This window comes from Lissotriton vulgaris, chromosome 9 (assembly GCF_964263255.1).
Source record: "Lissotriton vulgaris chromosome 9, aLisVul1.2, whole genome shotgun sequence".
NCBI classification, from domain to species: domain Eukaryota; kingdom Metazoa; phylum Chordata; class Amphibia; order Caudata; family Salamandridae; genus Lissotriton; species Lissotriton vulgaris.
In genome coordinates this window covers 342766008-342792932 of record NC_141697.1, presented here as the reverse complement: position 1 = coordinate 342792932, position 26925 = coordinate 342766008, and the positions used below count along the sequence as shown (strand labels likewise).

Sequence of the window (26925 nt, the reverse complement as noted above, 5' to 3'; positions counted from 1 at the left end):
TGGAGGTGTTAAGAAAGTCTTAATGACATTATGGGAACTTTCCTTAGTTATCATACTAGCTTATATTCACCTGAGTCTGTTTCTTCCCTACGTGAAACTGAAAAATATTTCTATGATACATCAAGGGATCTTATACATCTCTCTTGTTTAGAAGATGATTCAACAATACATGAAGTATAAAAAAATACACTTACCTAAAAAAAGGCAGAGACCTTCGTCTGGATGGATTTTCTTTAGTTTTTTATTCCCATTTTCTGACCAGCTAGTTCCAAAATGATTGCTTCTTTATGAACATTTTTACAATAAATATCATAATCTTCTGTGCAGCTTTTTGCATACTATGATTTGCTTCATCTCTAAACTGGATAGGGACACTGCTCTTTGTAAAAATGTTAATCTAAAGTCATTAATAATAATGATTGCTAAGTATTGCAAAAATATTTGCCGCTAGATTAGAGAATTTTGTCCCTTATTTTATCAAATCAGAGCAGGGTGAGTTTGTTAAGGCTAGGATTGCATTATACTTTGAACAATTTTATCTAAGATAAGGTAAAATTCAAGAATTGAATGATTTTGACATGGCTCAGTTGAACTTAAATGCTCCACTTATACAGATGATGTTCTGTTTTATATGAATCATTCTGGAAATTCCTTAGAAGCATTTATTGAGGACGCTCAAGTTTCCTCTCATTTCTAGATATAACCTTACCTGAAGCAGAAATTCTCCCTGTGAATACATTTAGCTTTGAAGATTTGTTAACAAAATGATGGTCTTATTTGGTGTAAGAAAAACACTAAATACTTATGTGTATGGTTTTCTAGATCAGTTATTCATATTTCAAAATATAATTTAAAGTATCTTTTGGAAAATAAATGTTTATTTCATTAAAAAATAGTCTCCACTTTATTTATCCTGATTGGGCAGGTTGGATTAGATTAAATGGATGACTTCTCAAAAATATTTATACTCTTCTCTTTCAAAGTTATCTCTTAATGTACCAAAATCATTTTAAAGAAAATTGATGCTTTATTTACTAGATTTTTGTGGCAAAATAAAACAAATCTAGACTATTTGTTTCTGAATTAAAACTACCTAAGGAGAGAAGAAGTGTGACATTTCCTATTTAATTCTGTTACCATTAGACAACCTTGCATTTGAGCAAAGGAATAACGCAATTATGGATCGCTAAATTGCATTCAGCTGGCAAAATTCTCTATTGCCCTATATTTTCTAAATTATTTTGTGTCTATTTCACAAAAACCTCTCCTTATCATTGCCTATTCTTTAAAATATGTGTAGAGTGTATTAAAACTGTATTTCTAATTGTAATACATGATATAATAATGCAATTAATGCTTCATCTATTTGGTAAAATTGGTTTATTAAACTTACTAGTAAAACTATGTTTTAGAAAAGCTAGGCTGAAAGAGGAATTTTTTAGTCACATCAGTTATATAATAATGGTGAATGACTCTCTTTTGCCCACTTAAAAAGTAAGTTTAAGATACCAAAATCCGGTCTGAAAGAATACAATAGATTAAAAGAAGTAATTACTAAGTTTTTGGATGATGCACCACTATCAGGGTGTTTTCACCTTGCGCAAAATGCCATTGATTTAAGTAATTTTAATTTACCACCTACAGCATCAGCAATATAATTGTTGCTGGATATTTTAATGATGTTGCTGTTAAGATCAAAACAGAGATGACATGTGATACATGTGCACACGTGTAAGATATCTACCACTTAACTACAACATAAAGATGACCGCCCATTCGAGCACAGTGTATGGAGCCTATTCAAGGAATTCGCAGGACCCGACTGCAGTGGTGCGATCTGGAGTGGCGATAAGATGGTCTCAAGGAACTGCGTAATATTCGAGGTAGGGTGTGCTACTTTATTATGGCTGTCAGGACCTTATCTGGATGCATTAGGCAATCAAAAAAGGTATAGTCAGTCTTTAGTGTGGGCTAGTGAACCGCATTTACGCGAGTCCCTGTTAATCAAAGTTATGGGGCGGTAGGAGCCCATTTCCAGGGAGTTTTTATTTTTCTTCAAGAAGACCATAATCTTTGCAGTGGACCAAGATGGAGGTGGATTCCCACCCTGGAGTATGGACTTAAAGAGCTCCATCATGATTGTTTTGAGTTGATCTGAGAATTTTACAAAAAACTCTGTTGGAATCTCATCCACCCCTGCTGCTTTGCCGGCTGCCAATGAATTCAAGGATAGCAGCATTTCATCCCAGCTAAGGGGGGAATCCAAACCATCTTGCTCGAAGCACGCGCCCAAGTCTTGAGCTAAATATTCCTCTGGGTCCTCTTGGTCCCTTTCTGGCTCTTTATGCAGTTCTTGGTAATACTTTTGAAAAGCCGCTCTAATTTCTGACACCTCTGTTTTCAGCACACCATCAGTATCTTTAATAGACTGATGTACGCACTACTAGCTGGTGTCCCACTTGTTTACTGAGCTCATATGAGTTTTCTTTGTAAATGGTAGCTTTGGTAATGGCTTTCTCCGTAAAGATCTCTGAGATCCTGTTTCGGGCGATGGCTACTTGCGCTAATATATCCGTAACCTGACCTGTTTGTACAGCTATGATCAGGTCTGCCTCTGCTCTATTCAAGTTCTGTTGTAGCGTGGCTATCTGCTGTTTGCCTTTTCTTTTTGTTCTGACTGAAAATTGAAATGTCTTGCCTCTAATGCCGGCCTTCATCGCATCCCATACTACCTCAATAGGTGCGCTACCCAGATTTATTGCTAAAAAAGATGGTAACCACTCTCTCATAAGTCGGCAGTAGCTCCTTCAAAAGTCCAAGACCTTAAAGTGGGAGTGCTGCTACTGCACGCTATATTTAGTTCTAATGGGTTGTGATCTGATAATACCCTCAGGAGCTTCCTTACGGTGCATATGTCCTTTAATGAATTCGAGATGAGTATGTAATCCAGCCGGGCATGAGGTTAGTGTGGGTGAGAGAAGTGTGTGTATCCATGATCCCCGGGATGCCCCAATTGCCATCCATCCATCAGACCATGTAACTCGCAAAGATCTTTAAATGCCCTAAAGACTTTAGGTTTCCTCCCTTGGTATTTAAACTCGGGCCCGGCGACCAATCCCCTGGTAAGTGAAGATTGAGGTCGCCACATACAATTAAAGGTAAAGGCCAATGTACCAACTCATTGGAGATGCTCAGCAGAATATCTGGGTCATCCCCCACATTCCCGTAAACTGTGCATATGTTTTGCCCATTATTGTAGTGGCATTCCGTAATGGCCCATCTTCCAAATTTGTCTGAGCTTGATCCAATAAATTGTAAGCCTCCCCCTTTCACAAGGATGGCCACTCCCTGTGTGAAAGTGATTATGAGTTGGTACCTTAATGATTTTAACAAAGGCTGCTGTCCCCCCTCTATGTGTGTCTCCTGTAAGCAGATTATATTGGCCTCCATTGTATGCAGTCCTACAGCTACCGTTTGCCTCTTTTTTAAAACATTAAGGCCACAGATATTTAATGAGACAATTCTTAATCTAGCCATCCCCCTTCTTTTCTATTTTTTGAGTTGTGGCCTTGACTGTTTTTTTTACGCTTATTCTTTCCCTAACTGTTTTATATCCTTGTAGTTTATTAGCCCTGTTCCAGACCCTATATCTACCCTCGTGAGTGTGTATCATCCCTTGGTCTCTTCCCCCTCCCCTCCCTTCCCCCCTCCCCCGCCATGACCCCCCTCCCCCACCCCCTTACCACCCAATGAGGAGTCCTGGGTCCCTGAGTACCCAGGTGTGGGCGTCCGTATGGTCAGTGCGCCTCAGCTTGCCGTGTGGCCGAACCAATTGTACATGAAATATAACGATAGGATGGGGGAGGGGGATCATTTGTGAGATTAGACGTTTCTCTATGCTTTCACACATAATCAAATATTAGATCATATTTTGATTAACAAGCTTTATCATTCCCCCCCCCGCCCCCTCCAGATTGTGTCCCATGTATTTATGAGTTGAAACTTCTAGTCTGTTTGTAGATTTGCGCCGCTGGGTCTGTGTCTTAGTATTTCTTCCATTTCTTTTTAAGGTTTTTACTATTTGCCTGTACTTCGTTTTCCTGTCTCTGAAATTTCTTTTAAGTAGGCCTCTGCCTGGATTTCGCTTGTGAAGCTTCTCGTTGTTCCCTTGAAGACTATTTTTAGTCGAGCTGGATTTTGCAGGAAAACTGTCGCTCCGATTTGTTCGAAGGGTGTGAAAAGTTGTCTCATTCTCCACCTTCGTTCTACAGTGGCATGGGCGTAATCCGGTCTAACAAAGAATATGAAGCCTTTGTGTTCCCTCTTGCTTGTAGGCCTAGCAAGATCATAAATAGCTTCTCGTAGGAGGAAGTTCCCGAAGTGAACCAACATAGCCTTTGGATATTGAGGTAGCTTGTCAGAACGTTTAGGTAGCGTCAACGAAAAGCGGTGGGCACTTTGTATTTTCCTGTCCATTTCCCAAGATTGAAGTTCCGGGAAGGCTGATTTGAGGAGGTTGGCCATGAAGCCCCTTGGGTCGTCTCCTTCTAGGCCTTCGGGAATTCCAAGAAAACGCAGGTTGTTTCTTCTGGCTCTGCTTTCTTGTTCCACGACCTTCAACATTAAGTCTTTTATGATTCCTTCTTGCTCCTTTTCTTGAATTTGAAGCTTGACGACATCAGTCTCTAGATTTTCTGTGCGTGCTTCTACTGAAACCATTCTGTCTGAGATCTCAGAGCAGGTGTGGCCCACTTTTTGAATAGCTCCTTGCAGTTTTTGAATAGCTGCAAGGTTCCTTTGACTGTCCTTTTTAACATCTTTGTGGAAGATCTTAATGGAGCTTAGCACTTCACTCAGCGAAGGCTCTACAACCTTTCCCGAGCCACTTCTATTTCTGTTTTGCTTTTGGCCACCCTCTTCGGACTCATCCAGGAAGTGCTGATTACGTTCTGGTTCTCCTTTTGATTTTGGGGTTTGCAAGATATTCAAATGGCTAGCCCTAAACACCACTTGAACCGATATACAAGCCATCATCACAAGCAGACTAGACTGCGGCAACACACTCAATGCTGGGATCTTCAACCATCTCCTGCACTGACTTAGGGCCATCTAGAATGCTGCAGCAAGACTCATGCTTAACTTCCCAAGGCACACCCACAACTCACCACATCACAGAGAGCTCCACTTGCTCCCTATTCAGAAATGCAGCCAATTCAAACGCCTCATGAACTCCTACAAGGCACTACACAACATCAGAATGACATACCTGTGTACCGTGGCCACATGTAATCTCCATTTTAGAATCAACACCTTATGCCGACATTTCTTTCTGCTGGTGACTTTTGCCACACTATTCTTCTAACGCGGAATGTGGTGTATGTGCATTTCTGATAGGCACTGACGCCCTGTAGTCTGCACAGTTAGTTCCAGGGTAGTACATGTAGAACACGTTGTCATAATGTTCCTTTCACTCTGTGCTCGTTATGAGACACGTTTTCATAGCTAGATGAAAGCAAATGAGCTGCTACGGGCGTCTGTCACAGTTTAAGATGAGCAGTGCTTTTTACATAAATACTTTCCATGCTAACATAACATATAAACCATTTCAAGGCTAATGCATTATATGGAATAAAATAGCCCACAATTCACGTAAAGAGAACATTACAAGTCACCTATAGTTCCAGAATTTAATGAGGACACTTAACCTGCAGTCTAATCCTTCTCTATAAGGTCATGGAGGTTCTTTGTGAAAGCAATTTCTGACCAAGTCAGTCAGGAGGTTCCCATTGCCAAAAAGCTGCTACATTCTATGTCCCAGATTTTAGCGTTTGGTAGTATAGTGACTTGCAGTATTTGGAGCGCTCAAAATGAGTAATGACTTGGCCTGACAAGTCATTCAGGGTTATAGCCTGGAGCTTTCAAACTATACCTGCGGGTGTGCAGTTCAGAAACTCTAGACTCCCATTTTCTGTTGCCATTAGTTTCCTGTTCCTCCAAGTGGCCAACTCAGGCATGCGTCCTCCCAAAGATGTTTCATGTCCTGCATCAAAAACAAATAAATGCACATTAAAAAAATCATTGCACACCAAATCAGAACCATGTACTGGAAACAATTTACACAATGTGTCTTACAATAGAAATAAAATTACTATTTTCACAAACTGGAGTTTGTGCCTGAAACACAATTTTGAGTTTTGCTCTATGTCAGAAAGAGGCAGAACATGCTATAATCTAGTGCTCTAGCTTGAATACCACATATTGGGCCAGATGTAGGTAGGCATTTACCGGTCGGTAACGGCCGAATTCGGCCATTACCGACCGGTAAATGCAATTTGAGATGTAGGGCCCTGTATTTTACAGAATCGGTAAATTTACCGATCGGCAAATTTACCGATTCTGTAAAATACCGAATCGGTATTTTTTCCGATTCGGTAAAATTGATATGTAGGTGGGACTCTTCTGAGTCCCACAAGCATTACAGAATCGGTATTTTACCATCAAATACTATTTGATGGTAAAATACCGATTCTGGTGTGCATGCACATGTGTGCATGCACACCTGTGCCAGATGACAGGCAGACCTGCCCTTAGGGCAGGTATGCCTGCCACATGGCCCCCGAACCTTTTTTGGGGGTGCTAGAGGGTGTCAAAGTGACACCCCCTGCACCCTTGTGAAATTCGGTATTTACCGATTCGGTAAATACCGAAACGGTAACGCCTATTGATTCCTATGGGCTTTGAAGCCCATAGGAATCAATAGGCTTTACCGATTCGGTAATTACCGAATCGGTAAATACCGAATTTTACCGATTCGGTAAAAGGGAACATCTGGATTCCCTACATACCAACCCCTCACATTTACCGAATCTTAATTACCGAATCAGTAAAATTCGGTAATTTTCGGTAATTAAGATTCGGTAAATGTTACTTACCTACATCTGGCCCATTGTGTCTCATTCTGACCCAAGGAAATCAGAACAGGTGGCTAATACCGCACTCAGGAAAATACTGCTCTCAACAGTATCTGTATTTATTGGATATGGATTTGTTTAGGGTATTGGCAACATAGTTGCTGCTGTACTGACTTCTATTCATATTTATCTCTCGAGACCATCTTCTTAACCTCTTCGCTGCTGATGACAAGCTCAGCTCGTCATCAGCTACGGCGCTCGTATACTGATGACGAGCTGAGCTCGTCATGTAACGCGGTATTTTGAAAATTGCCGCACACAGCGGGAAAAGCCACCGCAGCGATGCGGTTAATAAACATTTATATTTTTCACCCATAAAATATATTCACAGGGTTTTGTTTCTGCAACTGAATTCAGAGAGACGTCAGACACATCTTTCTTCTGCTTCATGATTTTGCGGAGAGTTTAGTCAGAACTCACTTCAAAAAATAGTCTGTCCTTTGCACTTCCGCAGTGCCTTTTTTCAGTCAGCCTTATAGCTATTCCCTCGAACTCGAGAGTAGCGTCTTATCTCGACGCATTTTAAATCGTTTTTCCACAGAAGTATTTTGAATAGTGACAGTGTCACCTCTTGTACATTAATTCCTACCAAGAAAGGCACCAGTAAATTTCCAGGTAGTGTCTCAGCTACTTCACCTCTCCGGAGTTACCTGATACCAAGAAGACTAGGGTAAGCCTTAAACCTATTTGTCTTGGAGAAAAATCACAGGAACTATTTTTCTGGCTATATCATACATTCCTACTGTGAGTAGCACCGCTATAATTGAGGAATATTATTCTTTTCACCAGTCATATATAAAAGGAATTTCATTCTGAAATACTAAAAATGAAGATTCAGCCACAACTAAGTCTACAACAGTGTATCCTTTACTTGGTTCAGAATTACTAGAGAGAGGCTATCGCCTTGCCTGCCTTTTGGTCATTGTATTGTAATATTGACATAAAGTATAATTTGAAAGTAATTATTTGTGAATAGTCAAGTGTGAATTGAATGATTCATTATTTCATTTAGGTACTACTTGGCAGAACCCACCTTTAAAGAATGGAAGGTGCCAGATCTAAGAAGAGCAGAAACACACTCTCTCTTGCCTATCCACTTCCCTTTCCCCCCTGCTGTTTCCCTGCGCACATGAATTTTCTTTTCCCTTGCGTGGGTACTAGTTGTGGAGCACTGGCTACATCTTCTGCTTCCGCAGAATACATAAGGCATCTTTTTACAGGGTCACTCCATACTCTACACTGCTTGTTAAATTAATGCATTGTCACTTCAGCATCAAAAGCATGAGTTTTTTCTTATTCTTACATGTTCTACTCTAGACTTTGATTTTATCACAAAGTCCTGACTGTATAACACATATGGGGCCCGATTCACAGAATGAACTTAAGACTCAATCCTAAACTTACTACTATTTTAGTATTCACAGAATGAACTTACTACTTTTGGAATTCACAGAAGTTAGGATTTTGTCTTAAGTTTGTCTTAAGACAGACTTAAGACAAACTTAAGACAGACTTAAGATAAAATCCCAACTTAAGTCTGTCTTAAGTCTGTCTTAAGTTTGTCTTAAGACAAACTTAAGACAAAATCCTAACTTCTGTGAATACCAAAAGTAGTAAGTTCATTCTGTGAATGCCAAAAGTAGTAAGTGCATTCTGTGAATGCCAAAATAGTAGTAAGTTTAGGATTGAGTCTTAAGTTCATTCTGTGAATCGGGCCCATGGTTCTGATCTTTCCTTAGCTTTTCCACGCTAGTATAACATTCATCATAAAGACCTCTCTAGTGCTCTGGGAAGGGCAGAGTCAGGGTGGTGGACCTACTGTCATTTATTGGACCAGCCTTAATCTCACTTTCCATATCTATAACCTTCAGATTCCACCTTCATTACGGAAATTATGTTTTTTTAAATCACCACAGGCAGCAGAACGCCTTTCTCTTATTTATCATCCTCCTCGTCGTATGTCTTATTTTTGGAACATGCTGGCCCTTTTGTCTATATATGTTTATTATGAAATCCATTAACTTTTCAGTCCTCAGTGATCCCAGTGTCTGGCTAGAAGTCATGACCGGACCTGACCCCATAAATCTACGTGATTTCTTGGCCATACGTTTTGCATCAGTGTGTCAATTTACAAAGCTGAGCCTCTGCTCAACCCCTTGTTTTCATCCCATGACTAGTTTGCTCTTCTTTCACTCTGATTGCCTGGACTAACTACTTTGGTGTTCTTCTTGTTAATATAGCACACTACCAATTTCTTTCATCACAAATACCCTTCCTTCCCTTTTGGTCAGGTGGTCTAAAGTCTCCTCCCCTTTCTTCTTGGAGTGTCTCCAATGCACAATGCCCCCATCTTTCATGAGTGGTGAGCCGCAATTTGGATACCATTTCCATTCTTAAAACTAGACAAGCTTGATCCAACGTAGCAGATTGTTATACTCTTAATATGTACCTTGATACAATGAAAGTGCTTGGGGAAACACTTCTGCAAAAGCTGGCTTCTTCCTGTGCTTTGTGTTGCTATCAAATCCTTGTTAGACAGTCAAACCCAATGTCCATGTCAGTAATACTACTTGTAAGCTCTTTCAACTTGTTAAGAAATAGTCCACACATGTAGTAACAGCCAGCTCCATTATTCCTTCCCACACTCTCTGCAATGTTTTTGCATACTTTCCAGATAGTCTGTAAAATCTGCTCATCCTTTCATTGGTTGGATCCAACTACCCCTATTTTTCTTTAGTCTTACCTGCAACACAATAACCTCCTGAGTTTCTCTTCTTTGACAGGTGACAACTCTGTCCCTCATCTAAAAGATTAAATTTGCCTCTCTCATGCATCTCTCTTTAGTCTCTGAAATCTTTGTTCCTCGTATTATTCAATTACGCAACCGTTTTCGGGTCCCTGCCATCATCCCATTCATTTAGAACATGGCCTTAATTCCCCTCCTTTCAATAAAAGGCTGATTATACCATTCTCTGCATTTTTTTAACCTCTAATCCTATATCCTTTTCCAGTCAAAATTCTTGGAAAATATTAATATCTCATGTACCGTTCTCAAAATGACCAATCCATGTTCCGCCCATTCTCTACTGCTGAAGTTGCAGTGCTAACAGTTTCCAGAGACCGACCAGAAATACACATTGGACCATGCTTTAAGAGCTGGTCTTGTCTTACTTGACTTAAGTGCCACCTTTGACACTACTTCTCAATTTATTATATTTTCCTATCACAGCCAGATCAGCATCAAAGGGACTGCCTTGGCCAGGGTTTTAATATTTTTTCTCTGAAAGAAAACAAGTAGATTATTTTCCCCTTTCTGTTCTTTAAACCCCCTCCACCATGAAGTTCTACAGGGTTCATCCCTGTTTTCTTTTCCACCTCAATTTCTATGTGCACCCTCTCATGATTGTGATCCAGAGGCGGTGACAAACAGAGACGTTTTAAGGCATGGGCAAAGTGGGCTCTAGCCCAAAGCCAGCTCTATTCTGCAGAGAGTCTTGCCCTGATGACCTTTAATAATTCTTCAACAAACTGTTATAAATTCCGTTTTCCTTCCATTTATTTTCAATGTGGGTGATGTGTGGAAGTCTATGGAAGACCTGTTTATGTTTCATGCAACCTTCAGAGAAAACTTTCTTTTAAAACAAAACAGGACCTCACATATGAGAAAGAGGAGGGGGGTCACAAATATTATTTGCATTAATATTAGTGGGCTGCTGCTGTGTTGCAATATTGAGAACACACACCACTATCCCTACATAGTAGATGTTAATACATTTTGAATTTGGACATGTGCCTGTGCACCTAGTGACTTAGCCAAAGTGGGCATGAAAGAACTGAAACTGAACCATAAATTCAAATTTGTTCCAAACAGTTGGCCCCAAAATATGTTTGGCCCAAGGCCCCCAAAATCCTTACGATGCCCCTGGTTACACAGTGAATATGCTGGCAGGCAAAGAGGTCCAACGGATAGGTGAAGTGGACTCTAGCATGAAAGGTCTGAATAACAAAGAGGATGGGAGACAAGCTACCTCCTATTTTGAATGACAGATTGTCAGGTTTTTAATTGAACATTCATTGTGAGATTTTTCTTTGATATCATTCTTTGCTGTACATGATGTAACATTTTTCAGGACTTTGATATGTAACTTTCAATGGATGTATGACATTACAACGCATACATTCACAACGCATACCATTACAACAAAACTTTTACAACGCAGGATCCATAACGACGCTTGCCATTACAACGCATGCTATTACAACGCAGCTGCTATTACAACGCATGCCATTACAACGTAAGTATTTTTTTTTTTAATTAATGGGAATGTAATAGTAGTGTAAGTGTTGGATAGTGTAGGGGTTAAAATTACTATTCTAACTCCTGGGGGGGTGTAATAGTAGGGTAAGTGTTGGATAGTGTAGGGGTAAAAATTACTATTCTAACTCCAGCGGGGCGTAACATTAGGGTAAGTGTTGGATGGTGTAGGGGTTAAAATTTAATTGAATACTTACCCATACTTACGTTGTAATGGCATGCGTTGTAATAGCAGCTGCGTTGTAATGGCATGCGTTGTAATGGATCTTGCGTTGTAATGGTAGTGTGTTGTTTTAGTTGCGTTGTAATGGCTGTTTCCCCTTTCAATATGTATTTTTGGTATGAACTTGTCTTTTTAAATATCGTATGCATTTCTACTTCAAAACTTTCATTTATGATTTTACCATAGCAATTTGGGGATTTTGCATACTACTGCTGTTCATTGGGTTTGGATTAAGTCTTGCATCCTTTGCCCACTTCATTTTTGCTTTACCTCATCTATTACCTTAGGAGATTGTTTATGTACATGACTCAAGGCCATAGTATTTCTTTTATGCTTATAGTAATCATTGAATTTTCTTCTACTACTGTTTCTTCACGACGGTAATATATTTTCACTTTCCATTTCTCATAATATGTAATATTTTTTACACCATTAAGTTGTTCAAATGATAAGTTTTTACACAATTTCCAACCTCTCTATTCCCTAATGGCATACATGATTTCGCACGCTTTCTGGAGCTATTTGTAAAAATATGCACGATGAGACTGCAAATATTTTCCTGTCTCTATTCAGCCACAGCTCCAAATAAGTACAGCTAGTAAGCCGCTGGATGGCAGAATGTACCTGCAATCCTTTTCTAAAGTACTTTCTTCTTAATCTAGCCACTCTTTTCTACCTTCAGTTTTGCATGAGACTTCTCCACCATTCTTCAGAAGGTGTTGATAACATGAAGGTTGAGTGGGTGCCCCCCCCCCCCCACATTTTATTATTTGTTTTTGCTACCATAATCTTGTGGCTCATACATGCCTCCAATTTCTGCTTTTTTTCATGAATATATCCCCCCATGATTCTGGTCAAATACAGCCATTGGGCTATGTTGGTATGTTTATTTTCAAGTTCAATACTTGTGACTTAAAGATATTTTTCCTATTCAGTTTCCAGTCCGTGATTAAATTCTTTGACATTTATATTTTTTGCATGTTTCAACCATGTTGGTTCGGAGGATGAATCTGTAAAAAACAATTGTGAGGTTGAAACGTTGACTTATTTCTAGTGGACTGACTGAGTGATTAAATAATTTTACACAATGTACTCTAAAACGTTGTATTGAATATCAGCCCCTGGAATGTATGTATTGTAAGTAAGCACTCATGCACTGAATACACTCATGTCACTGTTCACTGCACCATTTTTTGTTGGAGTATCTACAGTATGAACTATTAACTTGGGATTTGCCATATTATACTAAGTGTGGTCAATAACTTGTATCTGCATATTGTACCAATATCAGGTTGTATGGTTCTCATTGACCAAGGGAGGTTAGGTTAATTCCTCCTTTGAAGAGGATCACTGTGTTGTACTTTTGATTGATTACACAGATCCACAGGATTACCAGGTTGCCCCATCCATTTTTACATACTCTCAGATCTTCATCAGGTTCTTTGGTTTCTCTATTATGTCCTAGGCTGATGACACTCAAACCATTGTTACCATCAAAGAGAATGTAGACAAGAACCAGTGCAGATTTTAAGTCTGCCTAGTCATTGTTCCAGTTAGATGAAACAAAATTCCTTAAAGCTTAACAGCAACAAAAATAAAAGTATTTTTCTTTGGAGTTTCCACTTCTCTCTGGATTTTCTCTTAGTGCACTGTGGATGTTGGCATTTCCTGGTTCCTAGCCTCTGCTGCTCCACAGTCTTGTTATAATTTTTGACATCAACCTGACCTTAATTGCTCAAATGAACTCTGCTATTTGTTTCCTGCTACTGAAACTTCTCAAAAAGATAGCCCATCTGCTTTCCCTTACTCATTGGAAAGCAGTAGTCCAATCTTCCATACTTTTCCGTCTGAACTGCAATTGTCTCCCTGTGTGTCTGTTACAATGCCTGCATCGTATTCAACTCATATGCCGTAATAATGCAGATGACACACAAATACTCCTTAAACTGGAAAACCTCAAAGACATTGGAAAGTCACAAATCTTCAGTTGCCTCAGAGCCCTTGATCAGTGGATGGCATGGAGCCATCTCAAATTGAATGCTTCTAAAACGGAAATACTCACATGTGGAGAGTGGAAACATTATGACCCACTCTGTGCCTGGCCTGGTGATCTGGTACACCAACTCCTAAAGTATCCAAGGAAGTAAGAAACCTTGGAATTACCACCATGGACTCCAAGTTATCAATGATTGCCTAAGTGGACAAATTAGCAATATCAAGCTTAATTACCATGTAAACTCTGCAACACATCTTCCCCCACCTGGGATTTCCACTGAAGATCCAGGGTAATGTTTCTCTTGTACTGTCTAAACTTGATTACGCCAATGGCCTCCACTACTTTTCATCCTTATCAACTATGAAAAGACGACAATGGATTCAGAACTCTGCTGCCAGGCTACTTTTACAGGTAAAGCCACAAGCCCACATCTCCTCTGCTTTGAAGGCCCTATATTGGTTACCCATTACCAGAAGATTCACCTTCAAGCTGTTTCGCATCACCCACAAAGCAATGCATGGAACAAGACTGCTTTTCATCAGTAATAAAACCAGCAAATACATTCAACATAGGAACCTCCACTCAAGATTGTCACCTCACCTCAAAACCCAACCCTACAAGAACAAAAACATAGGTTGTACATCTTTCTCTGTCCAAGCAGCCAAACTATGGAATTCATTACCCCAAATATCAGAGCCACAGATAACTATCCTACCTTCAGAAAACTACTCAAGGCTTGGCTCTTTCCTACATAACCACCTGTGATCAAGGCTGCAAAGCTGAAACGCGTAAGTTGATGTGCTTTCGCATTAAACAGCATGTCTCTGGAAATGGGCCTCAATGTGTTTCTGTTGTGGTGATGATTGGTGGGCTGCTCCGTGCCCATTGTTTGAGGCCGCCCTGTAGGATCGGGGGCTCCAGTACTCGGAGGCTTGTGTTGGTGCATCTAATGAGGAGCATGACCGACTGGCAATCACCCAAACTACTGAGGAGATGCTGCTACAGCGAAACAGGTGATTGTTTGAAGGTAGCAATTCAGAGGGGAGGATGTCCCGCTCTGAACGTTTTTCGGAGGCAAAGAGTAATTTGACAATTATGCAACTCTTAAAAAACACATGAATGCAGGGAATGACAGCGCACCAATGTAATGCAGATGTCAATTATTAAATGTATAAATGACTGAACAAATGCGGATCTATTAAGATTCCAGAGAACACTTTGAAAATACAACATACTGCATTATGGGACTTGTATTTTTTTAACTTGTCATGTGACTTTATATATATATATATATATCCTTCACTAGATCCGTGTAGTATTTTTTCACTGTTTACTAATACTACCAGCACAGCTGTATCCACTTTAGCATTTGCACTTTAAATTCCCTTGTTTGTGTCCATGGCACTCTATGTGATCAAGCCTCATTGTTGAGGCGAAACGCGTCATGGTGGATTGCAGGCTGAGATTCTGGCACGAATAAAGCACTGAAGAAACTGCACTTACGCTGTGGTCTTGCTCCTTTCGTTGTTCTGTGGGGGAAGCAGGAGAAAAACGGCGACTTTTGGAAATTGTGGTAACTGGAAGCTTCCTGGTTACGAGCGGGATCCCTCTTCGTTTTGGGCGGTGACACGGCAGGAAGCAGTGATTCCGTGAACCGGAATCGTAATCTCACTCCGGTAGGAGGAAGCTGTGTTTGCCCCTGCGAGTCAGCACACGTTTGCCGGGAAAGGAAGGAGCCAAATACACCGAAGAAGAATTGAGGTGTTCGGCAGCCCATTCCGGGTAAGGCAGCGTACGAAATTTGCAGTGAAGAGTGTGCCTGGCGGCACGTGTAAGACTTTCTAATTACATCCCTCGCCAGTTTGTTTCTTCAGTTTAAGCCTTATTGAACTAGCATTACAACGCAATGTCCGCCGCCGTGTTGAGGCACAGGGAGCAGGCTGCGGAGTCAGTTTTCGAACCCCCGGCAGGGGAAGACTCGGTCACACCCATACAGCAACCGGATAAGGGGAATACAAACCCGACGGTCAAAGACTTATTCCGCAAACTTGAAAAACGAACAAAAAAAGAGCAGGCTAAGTGGTGGGAGAATAAATCCCTCACGAGGTACCTGGAAGTGGGGCGGGTCCCGAGGGGCCTCCGTATCATGCTGGCTCCCAGCTACGACAGCCCGGACCCGCAAATGCTGGAAGAATGGGCTACAGCAAACTTAGAGTCCTCGGCAAGACTCATGAGGATTCTTGTAAAGTATGCGGAAAGCGACAGGTTAAAACTTCAAACCGAGATCGAGCAGTTGGAAGTGGAACTGTCAAAGGTTGAAATTGATGACAGTGTCAAAAAAATGAGAGAGGACATGGAGAGTCGTTTGGTGAAAGAGGAAGATATTATTAAAAAGCGCAAAGCTTTCAAATTTGAGAGAGATAGATTAGACTATTTGAATGGACATATTTTTACTTTTGCACATAGGTTTGATGGGATCAAAGCCCGGATTGGCAGAACTGGACAAAAAACAACCATATCTATATCCTCCACTGACCTAAGTTCAGCTGCAGAGAGTGAGGCAGAGGAAGGTCCATCCACAAGACAGGAATTGGGGTTTACAAAACTTACCCCGGCACAGGAGGTGAGCTGCCTGTGCGAAAACCGAAGGGACACCCTGAGATCAAGCTCACAGCCAAAGTCTTCACAAGGAAACAAAGGTCCAACTGGAAACGGTCTGAACGCCGGAAATGCAGCAAGAACAGGGGGAGAAAGAAAAACAAACCGGGGCCGGTGGAACAAGAAACGGGGACAGGCGTCAGCGCCCCCTCAATAATTAACTTAACGGATATAACTTTAACCGCAAGGGAAACCTCCATCTTATCTCTAGGACTTTCATACTGCCCTCCTAGGGACTTTAACTATGCTGATACATGGATGGACGTTTTCAGATATGTTAGGAAGCTTAAGCTTAGCAAATTCCATCGCCTACAGCCATACAAAAAACCTAAAGTTACAGTACCAGCTAGTCCCTCACTATTGACTGCAGGTGAGGGAGCTGCATTTCAAGAAATATGGGCATTGCAATGTGAAAATATGGATATGACTTTGGGTGTTGAAAATGATAAAGCCAGTGGCACTGGGATCAGCACCACTCCATTTAAACCTAAATCCACCTTTCTGCCTATATCTACTCACGACAACTTAGATGTCTACCATGATCTTATTATAGGAGACTTGAAAAAGTTATACATTGCTTCTAACAAACAAGAGGTGGTCATTAACAGACAAAACCAATGCTATCATAACCTGGTCAAAAAATTAAAAGCTGAAGATAAAATTATTGTAAAGCCAGCCGATAAAGGAGGCAATATTGTCCTCTGGAAACGTGAGGAGTACATCAGAGAGGCTGAGCGGCAATTGGGGGATTTGGATTGCTACAAGAAGAGTAATCTTTCCACAATTAGGACAGCATGGAACGACCAGAACTCTAAGCTGATGGCAAGGCGAAGCAGTGGATTAATTTCATTTGATGAATTTAAATACTTGAAAAAAGACCATCCAGTTATCCCTAGTTTCTATCTCCTACCCAAGGTGCATAAGGATGCTTCAATGCCACCTGGGAGGCCAATTATTTCGGCCATAGACAGCTCCACAGAAAATATTTCCCGCTATATTGATTACTTTTTACAGGAATGGGTAAAAAATTTGGACTCTTATGTAAGAGACACCACTGACTTTTTATGCAAATTGGCCTCAATTGTTTGGGATGATGAATTGTTGCTTATCACTATGGATGTTACCTCTTTGTATACATCAATTCGATACTGTGATGGTATAAAGGCAGTGGAGCATTACCTTAACAAACGCCCCATAGAGTGTGTGCAACACAACAAGATGATTATTGGCATGTTAAGATTATGTTTGGAACAGAACTTTTTCATTTTCAATAATCAAATATATCAGCAAATGAGAGGGGTGGCTATGGGGGCCTGCTTCTCCCCCAGCTTCGCCTGCTTACATATGGGGCTGTGGGAGGAGCGGGTCCTCATGGACCAACACAAAGAGACTATGTGCAATAAGGTAATGCTGTACCTCAGGTATATAGATGACCTGTTCATGATCTGGAGGGGGTCACCTGAGGAGGCAACAGAATTTGTAAAAGAACTAAATACAAACAACCTAAACCTACAGTTTACATCACAGATCGATAAAGAGAGAGTTACTTTCTTAGATGTAGAGGTTTACATCAGGGATAATACACTGCAAACTAAACTACATAGGAAACTGACTGCGGGAAATACACTACTTCATGCCAGCAGCCAGGACCCCCAACATTTAATCCGCAGCATCCCCTATGGGGAGATGCTAAGACTACGGAGAATATGTAGTTCTGACTTAGAATGTGATCTGGCTCAACAAGCCAGTAAAATCAGGTTCCTAAATAGGGGGTATAGTAGCGCATTAATAGATGGAGCGATTAAGCGCACTAAAAAAACTACGAGGGAGGAAGCCCTAGTACCCAAAGTCAGACCAAATGCAGAGATGGTTAACAATGAGCAAATACAATCTAGAGCCATTGTAACTTACAGCAACCAACACTCCCAAATTAGGAAAATTTTCAATAAGAACTGGAATCTGGTCAAAGGTGATCCAGTCATAGGGAGCCTGGTACCTGATAAACCCAGTCTTACTTTCCGTAGATCCCCCAGCTTGGCCAGTGCATTAGTCAGTAACACATTAGAGCCTACCAAATCCTGGATGGATCACATTACAGGTTTCAAGAAGTGCCAATCGTGCAAAGCCTGTCGCCACGGAATAAACAAAACACATGTTTCACGTTCCTTTTCAGAAAAGCCTCTTGTAATCAATAAGAGACTCACATGCAAGACTGAATATGTAGTCTATGTCTTGCAATGCCCTTGTGGACTCCAATATGTGGGTAGCACCCGTCTGCCCGCCCACAAGCGCATTTTACAACATCTAAGGGCAATTTCTGGAAAGGACCAAGCTTACCCGGTGGCTAGGAACTTCGAATCAGTACATAATAGTGACCCCAGTAGCCTGCAGTACTTTCTTGTTGACTCTGTTCTACCTCTGAAAAGAGGGGGAAATAGGGACGCTAAATTGCGTCTACTGGAAACCAGATTTATCCTAGAGCTCAACAGTAAGAATCCTGGAGGTTTGAATGCTAGCGAGGATCTATACACCTGCCTCTAGTCAATGTTAACCTGTTCCTGACATATTGTATTCACTGTAAACAAACCCTAGATAACACCTCTGGACAAATTATGAGTTACTGACGAGTTCCCCTAGAAAGGGTTTCGATTTTTAAACCTGACTCTGCAGCCTGATATAATCTGTAGTGTGTTTTTAATGTTAGCACTAGCACTTTTCACTTTATTACACTGTTTGATCTGCAGCATCCTTAAAAGGGTAATTTATTAGTGCGTGATCACATTGGATCTATGAGCTTGTGTTGTATTGGATTATGCCCACAGGGGTATTATTTTTATAACAGTGTGATCTACATTCGGTTCTTGAAATGAATTGAAGTGTTATTTTTGGGTTCTAAGGACATTAATCATAACACTTTGATGTGTATATAGTGTATTTACTTACATGCATATGATGAAGAGACTTATGTGTAATATAATGTATATATATGAAATTCTCGAAGTGGAGTTGGAAATTTTAAAGAGTGTAAATATATGAATTTATTCATATGCATTTTTTTGACTTTATACATCCCTTAATTCATCATCTATATGTTTATTATTAGAACCCTCAGGGCACTATGCCCTTTATCCTTCACTAGATCCGTGTAGTATTTTTTCACTGTTTACTAATACTACCAGCACAGCTGTATCCACTTAAGCATTTGCACTTTAAATTCCCTTGTTTGTGTCCATGGCACGCTATGTGATCAAGCCTCATTGTTGAGGCGAAACGCGTCATGGTGGATTGCAGGCTGAGATTCTGGCACAAATAAAGCACTGAAGAAACTGCACTTACGCTGTGGTCTCGCTCCTTTCGTTGTTCTGTGGGGGAAGCAGGAGAAAAACTGCGACTTTTGGAAATATATATATATATATATGTACATTCAAAAGAAAGTTGCTCTGACGCTTGAGACACCCACAGCAGCGTTTAAGTGATCTTTATTTCTCCGAGGCAGCAAAAAAACCAGCAGTTCTTCACAGCAATGAATTCAGTCCCAAACATGTTTCGGACTTGGTCAGCCCTTGCTCACTGGGGTTTTTATGGAGGAGAAGTTGCTCAGTTTCGCGCCATACCTGCAGCGCGTAATATATGCAAATCGCCATGATGGGCATGGTCAAGTTGCACTCTGGTCTTGGTAGTTGTTGAGTTGTAGTAGTTTGCAACTGCTCCTTCATTTAAAAATAGTTCTTTAGTAGATTTGCTGCTTCAAATTCCTGTTGTCCAGCCAATATCATCCTAGGAGCACGATCCACACTGTTTCAGCAATTTTCAGGCTTGGTCCTTTTATATGTTTTTATGGGATATTATGGGCCATTTAGGAGTAATTGAACTTGTTTTAGGGATCGAAGGAGAAGAGTCACCGATTACTTCACTATTATGCATCAGTTGCAACCGGTCCACTGACAGAATATCGACCACCACAATATCGAGTTACCAAAATATCAGGACATAAATATTGTTGTCAATAATATCAACTTCCTATCTTCATAATGGTAAGTATAAAAATATCCGGAAAAATATCGTCAAAAATATCGATGTAGAAAATAGCAGTTGTAAAAAAGTAATTAATTAATTTAACTTCAAAAAAATTATTTAGATTTATTTGTAAATGTTAACAACTATGACTAATACATTAAGTTTAATTTAAAAAAAATTAAACATACATATCTAAAATGTGACACATATAGTAACTTAAAAACAATTAATAAATAATAATTGTAATTAATTTTAAAATGTTATAAATATATTAAGAATTATAAATATATATATATATATATATATATATATATATATATATATATATATCACACCAACACTTCCTCACTCGAGAAAGATTACCACGGACACCTCACATGGATTGCAGAAAGTTTAATCATATAACCTGCACAGCAACGCGTTTCGACTTAACGTCTTGATCACGCTAAGTCGAAACGCGTTGCTGTGCAGTTTATATGATTAAACTTTCTGCAATCCATGTGAGGTGTCCGAGTGAGGAAGTGTTGGTGTGATAGTTTACAGGGCTTCCGGTGCCCTGACCACGGACCGCCCTGTAGACGGCTTCTTCTATACCGGAGCTGGGTTGCTTATATATATATATATATATATATATATATATATATATATATATATATATATATATATATATATATATATATATATATTCCCACTCCAGCGAGTGCAACAGTAGTGAAGGTGTTGGATAGCAGAAGGGTCAAAATTACTATTCCCACTCCAGTGGGTGCAACAGTATGGAAAGTGTTGGATAGTGGAGTGGATTAATTTACTATTCCCACTCCAACGAGTGCAACAGTAGGGAAAGTGTTGGATAGCGGAGGGGAATAATTTACTATTCCCACTCCAGCGAGTGCATCAGTAGGGAACGTGTTGGATAGCGGAGGATAATAATTTACTATTCACACTCCAATGAGTGCAACAGTTGAGAACATTTTGGATAGCATAGGGTAAAAGATTACTAGTCCAACTCCTGCAAGTGCAACAGTAGGAAAAGTGTTGGATAGCGGAGGGGTAAAAATTACTATTCCCACTCTTGCAGGTGCAACAGTAGGGATAGTGTTGGATAGTGGAGGGGAGTAATTTACTATTCCCACTCCAATAAGTGCAATAGTAGGGAAAGTGTTGGATATCGGAGGGGTAAAAATGACTATTACCACTCCAATGAGTGCAACAGTAGAGAAAGTGTTGGATAGCAAAGGGGATAAAATGACTATTCCCACTCCAAGGAGTGCAACAGTAGGAAAGTGTAGGATAGCATAGGATTATAAATCAGTATTCTGATCTCACATAACAATATTCAAATTTTAAAACAAACAAAATATCAACCACAAAACAAAATATAATTAATAAAAACAAAACATATATAAAGAAATGTTAAACATAAAAAAGATTTTAATGTAGCAAAAATCTAAAATGAACATATATTAATTTAGTAAATTTAACAAAATGTGCACACAAATAAATATTTTTATTAAAAATTAATCTTAATCCAGAAAATAAAATGTACATAAATGTAATATTTATTTTCCTACCCTATAACACCACACAATTTACAACACACATCTAAATTAAAGAAAAAATATACCTCCATACTTTACACAATTAATTATCAATAAACAAATATTAATACTTTTTAAACACATTTAAAAATGTAAAAATGAATGTACAAACCAACACTTACAGCTATTGAACCTAAATCTACCCCCCCCAAAAAAAGTTCCAAAAATATTTATCAATTATTAAATGATTATTAATGACAAATTAATGATTATTATTTGAAACGAAATTACTTTGCACCCTCTACACCAATAAACACAAAAACACACACCCAAAAATATTTACACAATTTCCATAACTCATGTTTCATTAATAAATTATCAATTAACAACAAATCAGTAATTAATTGTTTTCTAAATTACTTCTCAACATTTACCACTATAAACCCACAACTCACACATCAAAATTATTACAAAATTGGCATATTTAAATATCAATTAATTATTTAGAATTAATCAACAAATAATTAATTAATTATAAATAAATTACATCCCACCATGTTCCCCTATAAATGCCACCAGCAATTTCGTAAAACATGACACAATTAACATAATTGATTAACAAATAATTATTTAATAACAATTACCAAGAAAAATATAAATAATTAATAAAAAATTCACACAATTATCACTATAAAATAAATGTGATTAAATATTATATAAAAATATGAATAATTGTATTACAATTACATTACTTCCCACCCTACTCCCCTATCAACCCATAAACCGCTCCTAATAAATGACACAATTAACATAATTACTAATTAATTAATAATAATTAACAACCAATTAATACATACATAATAATAATGAATTGCCACAATTAACAATATAAAATATTAAATACATATTTAATAATAAAAATGATTATTCAATTTATTATAATTAAATTACTTCCCACCCTCTTCCCTTATAAACCCACAACCCACTATGAAACTAAAATGCACAATTAATTTGAAAATAAATAACTGCTAAAAAATGAACACATATTAAAAAACGAAAGCAATACTTACACAAAAAACAGAGCACATACATTTAAAATACATACTAAAAAACATGACACTAACTAAAATAACAATATTTTATACAACAATATTTTTGCAAACTGTATTAATGACTTCGATATTTTAAAAAACTATATTTCTTACCTTAAACTTGATATTCTGGACCACAATATTCTTACTGTCGATATTTCTGTTCCTCGATATTTCAAAGTCGATATTAGTGCAAGTCGACATCTGAAACTCAATATTCTGACTTTATTCCTTGCAACCATTACGTGTCTGTCAAGATCAGGCCTCCTTTAAAATGACCATAAAAATCCTTTTTATTTTAAAAATAACTTTTTTCTAGATATGGTTGTCAGTGTCACATTTACCTGTAATTTTCACCCAAAATGCACTGATGCATGGAATCTTCAATCTACAAATGCAGTATGTTCTATCCAATTATGACCATGTTATTGTCCTGCGTGTGCCTGCAAAGTCGCCATTTGTCACATTACCTAAAGGTTACCCAGGGCAAAACCATAAAGCATCCTAGAAAGCAGTCCAGTTTTGATCAGAGGCATTGGCCATTTTCTTAACATCACTTTGAGTGATGTCTTCTGAAACCCCTGTCAAGTGTTTCTAAATTCATTTAAGTGTCATCAATGTCACTGCCACAGTTGGTTTTAAAATATACTATTTGACACAAATGTTCAAATGAAAAAGTCCTTATGTATATTAAAATATGCAATTTACTACAACCTAGGGACCCATTAGGATGACGGGCGGACATTGTCCGCCCGCCACCCTATCGTAGAACGGGACCGCCCACCATAAGGGCGGGGGTCCCGTGGGGGGAATTAGGATGTGCCCGCCACAGTGGCGGGCACATCCTGTAGTTTTTGCATTGTGGCGGGCGGTGCACTCTGCACCGCCCGCCACAATGTAAAAAATGCTGTTCTGCATTTGCATATGCAAATGTGGGGGGGTACCATAGGTACCCCCCATGTGCCCCCCAGACAGTGGCGCCAACCTGGGGGCCCTGCAGGGGGCCCCCGCAGCAATCGCCGCATGCCTTTCCGTGGCGGCATTGCCGCCACGGAAAGGCCTCTGCTTTTTGCCAATGTAATATGGCTGGCGGTGTCCATTGGACACCGCCACCATATTAATCTATTACCGCCGCGGTCGCAAGCTGACCGCGGCGGTAAAGTGGCGGACGGTCTTTCCGTCCGCCGCTGTCCCCTCCGCCATCCTAATCAGGCGGAGGGGAACACGAGAGTGGTTGTCGGGCGGATTGCCTCCACCTGGGTGGCGGTGGGTACCGCCACCCTGGCGGAGGAAATCCACCCGATATCGTAATGGGGCCCTTAGTTTCCAAAAATTCCAGAGGGAAAACCCTATTAAACCCTTCATGAGGAAGTCTGTAAATCATTTAATTTCAATTTGAACTATTGGCCCAATATTTGTTGTTTCAGGGAAGATAATAGCTTGCCGTGCTCCTGGTAAATTACATCGAATTTGTCACAAAAAATTTCCTGTTAACTGTGTTAAACCTTTATGTTCCATGTAAATTATATCTAGGTTGTCCTCACAGGAGTTCATTTTTATGGTCTGGCATTATAGCATAGCTGTAGCCAGACAACTATGTGAGAATCACTAGAGAGTGTCTTTGGCTCCCCCCACATATTAAGAGCCAGGAGTACATGATTTGTTTTGGAGGAAGTAGTGTGCTTCCACATAAAAAGATGCGGTCATTTTGTTTTATCAGCTGCCGGACTTGAACTTTCATGGTACACACATGATATTGTAACTCTATTAAAGTGTCTGATAACTAGATAATTTATGCTGTTTATTTATGGCAGCAGCATAGATGGGAGGAGGGCTGTCATTAACCAACATGATTGTTTAGGTCTGGCTTGAAAGTGCAACTGAAAATTACTTTTTAAGATTGACTAATATTATTCTGCATTTCTTCATTTCCACACAAATACATATCCATTCCGATGCTGTTTTCCATTTTTAGGGATTTTTACAGATAAAAACAGACAGAAAACAATTTATTTTCTGTCTGCATTTATTTTTTTAAATGGATACATACAGAAAGTGGTGCTTCTTTTAAGTTACTCTCCGTGCTTTCCTGCACATATTATAGGCAAGCGGTTGAGCAGATGACCAGCATGGGAAATTAAAAAACAGGACTGAATTTTTTTAAATAACAGCATATGTCAACATACATTTATGGTATAATGTTAGTATTTACCAGTGGATGCATTGAAATGTTATATTTGACAGCTTAAATAGCTAAACCATGACAGACAGCAAAGTATGAGTGTGTGTCTATCAGTTAAATAAATATGGAAATGTACAGTTTTACAACTTCATTTATACGCAAAACACAAAATAAATATGGGTAAATACAGATGGCCCAAAAATAAATATGGATAAATATGACGGAAATGTTAAAAAAATAAATACCATAAAACCGGTAAAAAAATAAATACCATAAAACCAGGAGCCCTACTTTTAATGTTTCGCATTACCATGCAATATTCCTTTAATGCCAGACCTACTGGCATTGCCAATTAGTAACTGTTACTGCCACTATAGAGCGAAGGGGCAGCAGGACAGCAGGAGCGTCGGACGGGGAGCGGAATGGAGGGGTTTGAATTAAAAAACAATTTTAAAAAACGTACCTTTTCCTGTGCCTGCCTCGCTCTTAGGTGCACCTCCATTCTGCTGCTCCCGGCAGTCCCTGGGACAACAGACTACCCCATTCAATCCAGACGCTGCATGAGAACTGCATGGTGATTAGCCTAAGCAGGCTGGATTTATGCTCCACTCAGGCACAGGGAGTATATGCCATTCTCTAACCTATCTGTACAATACAGCCGGCGTAGAGAAACCTAAGTTTGCATGACTGTTTGGCCGGCCTTGGACAGCCAGCCAAACAGATATGTGCACTTAGAAGTGCGCAACACTCCTTTCCCCCCACACCCCATGGCCCAACCTTGCCCCTCCCTACACATGCTGGTTGAGCCTACAGCTGAAAAATAAAACAATAGTAAAATATTGCTTTATTTTTCAGTTGCTGGCTCTGGACCAGTGGGGTGATTCTCCTCCGCCATTGGAGAGGAGCCGCTGCTGTTGCCAATGCTTGTATACATTAATTGAACACTATATCTCGGCTCTCGTCACAAATAACTTTCAAGAAAATAAAACGCTATAGGTAAATCTGGGTTCTCACTAACCCCTTACAGAAAACTCCCTGTAAAAGTTCTGGTCTTGATACCTTGATTTCTTCTAAAAGCCGCCTTCCCCCTCTCCAAACCCAATAATATAAACCAAAGTAATGATGTGGCAAAGCACCCACGGATTGCTGAAGGTGGAGGCCTAGGAAATGAGTCAGATGGTATTCTGTGGGAATCGCAACAAGAGAACAGTTTGTTTCGGAGGGTGAACTGAAACCTTGGAGCTTGGCGTGCATGCTAGGTGGAGATGGAGGCATATTCAACTGAGCCACTGCCTTTGCAGTCGGCTTGGCACCCCGGCATGGTACCTGAAAGAGTCTTCTACAGAACAAAGCCAAAGACTCTCAAGCACTCACCCAGGGGTACTGGCAGGAATATACAATGCATTAGTGGCCTTCCTCTGTTCAAAGGCCCTGAGCGCCCTTTTATTAACTGAATGGCAAACATGCATGCATCGTGAGTTTGTGGGGGGAAACAAACTTTACTACAAAACTTTTACAACGCAGTGCTATTACAACGCAGGTTTTACAACGAAAACCATTACAACGCATTGCTCTGGGGGGCGCTCTAGGATAGGGAATAGATTTAATTTACTATCCAACACCTTCCCTAGTGTCCACGGGGACTGGAGTTGGAATAGTAAATTAAACTATTCACTATCCAGCACCCCAAAGCATTATGCGTTGTAAAGGTTTGCATTGTAAAACTGGCGTTGTAACAGCATGCGTGGTAAAAGCATGCATTGTAACGTCATACATCCGTTTGTGGGTGAGGATTGGGGCCAACTGTTAGAGCTGCATAATACAACCATAAGAGAAGGTCATCTCAGTGTTAACCTTTTACAATAAAACACTACAACGTTGGTAATGGTCCTTGCAGATACTTGTAGCAGCTGGTCTATCACAGAGGTCCCATT

The 26925-nt window shown here is 39.7% G+C and overlaps 1 protein-coding gene across 2 annotated transcripts in view; it reads right to left on the bottom strand.

The window, feature by feature from the left end:
* LOC147690098 (sodium/potassium/calcium exchanger 4-like) overlaps positions 1-26925 on the bottom strand; it is a 558445-nt gene that overhangs the window by 519261 nt on the left and 12259 nt on the right. For both annotated transcript variants that reach the window (XM_086937689.1, XM_086937688.1), the window contains exon 2: positions 5930-6040. In XM_086937689.1, the coding sequence (XP_086793815.1) occupies positions 5930-6014 (85 nt within the window). In that variant the 5' untranslated portion in view covers positions 6015-6040. The remainder of the gene's footprint in view (positions 1-5929; positions 6041-26925) is intronic.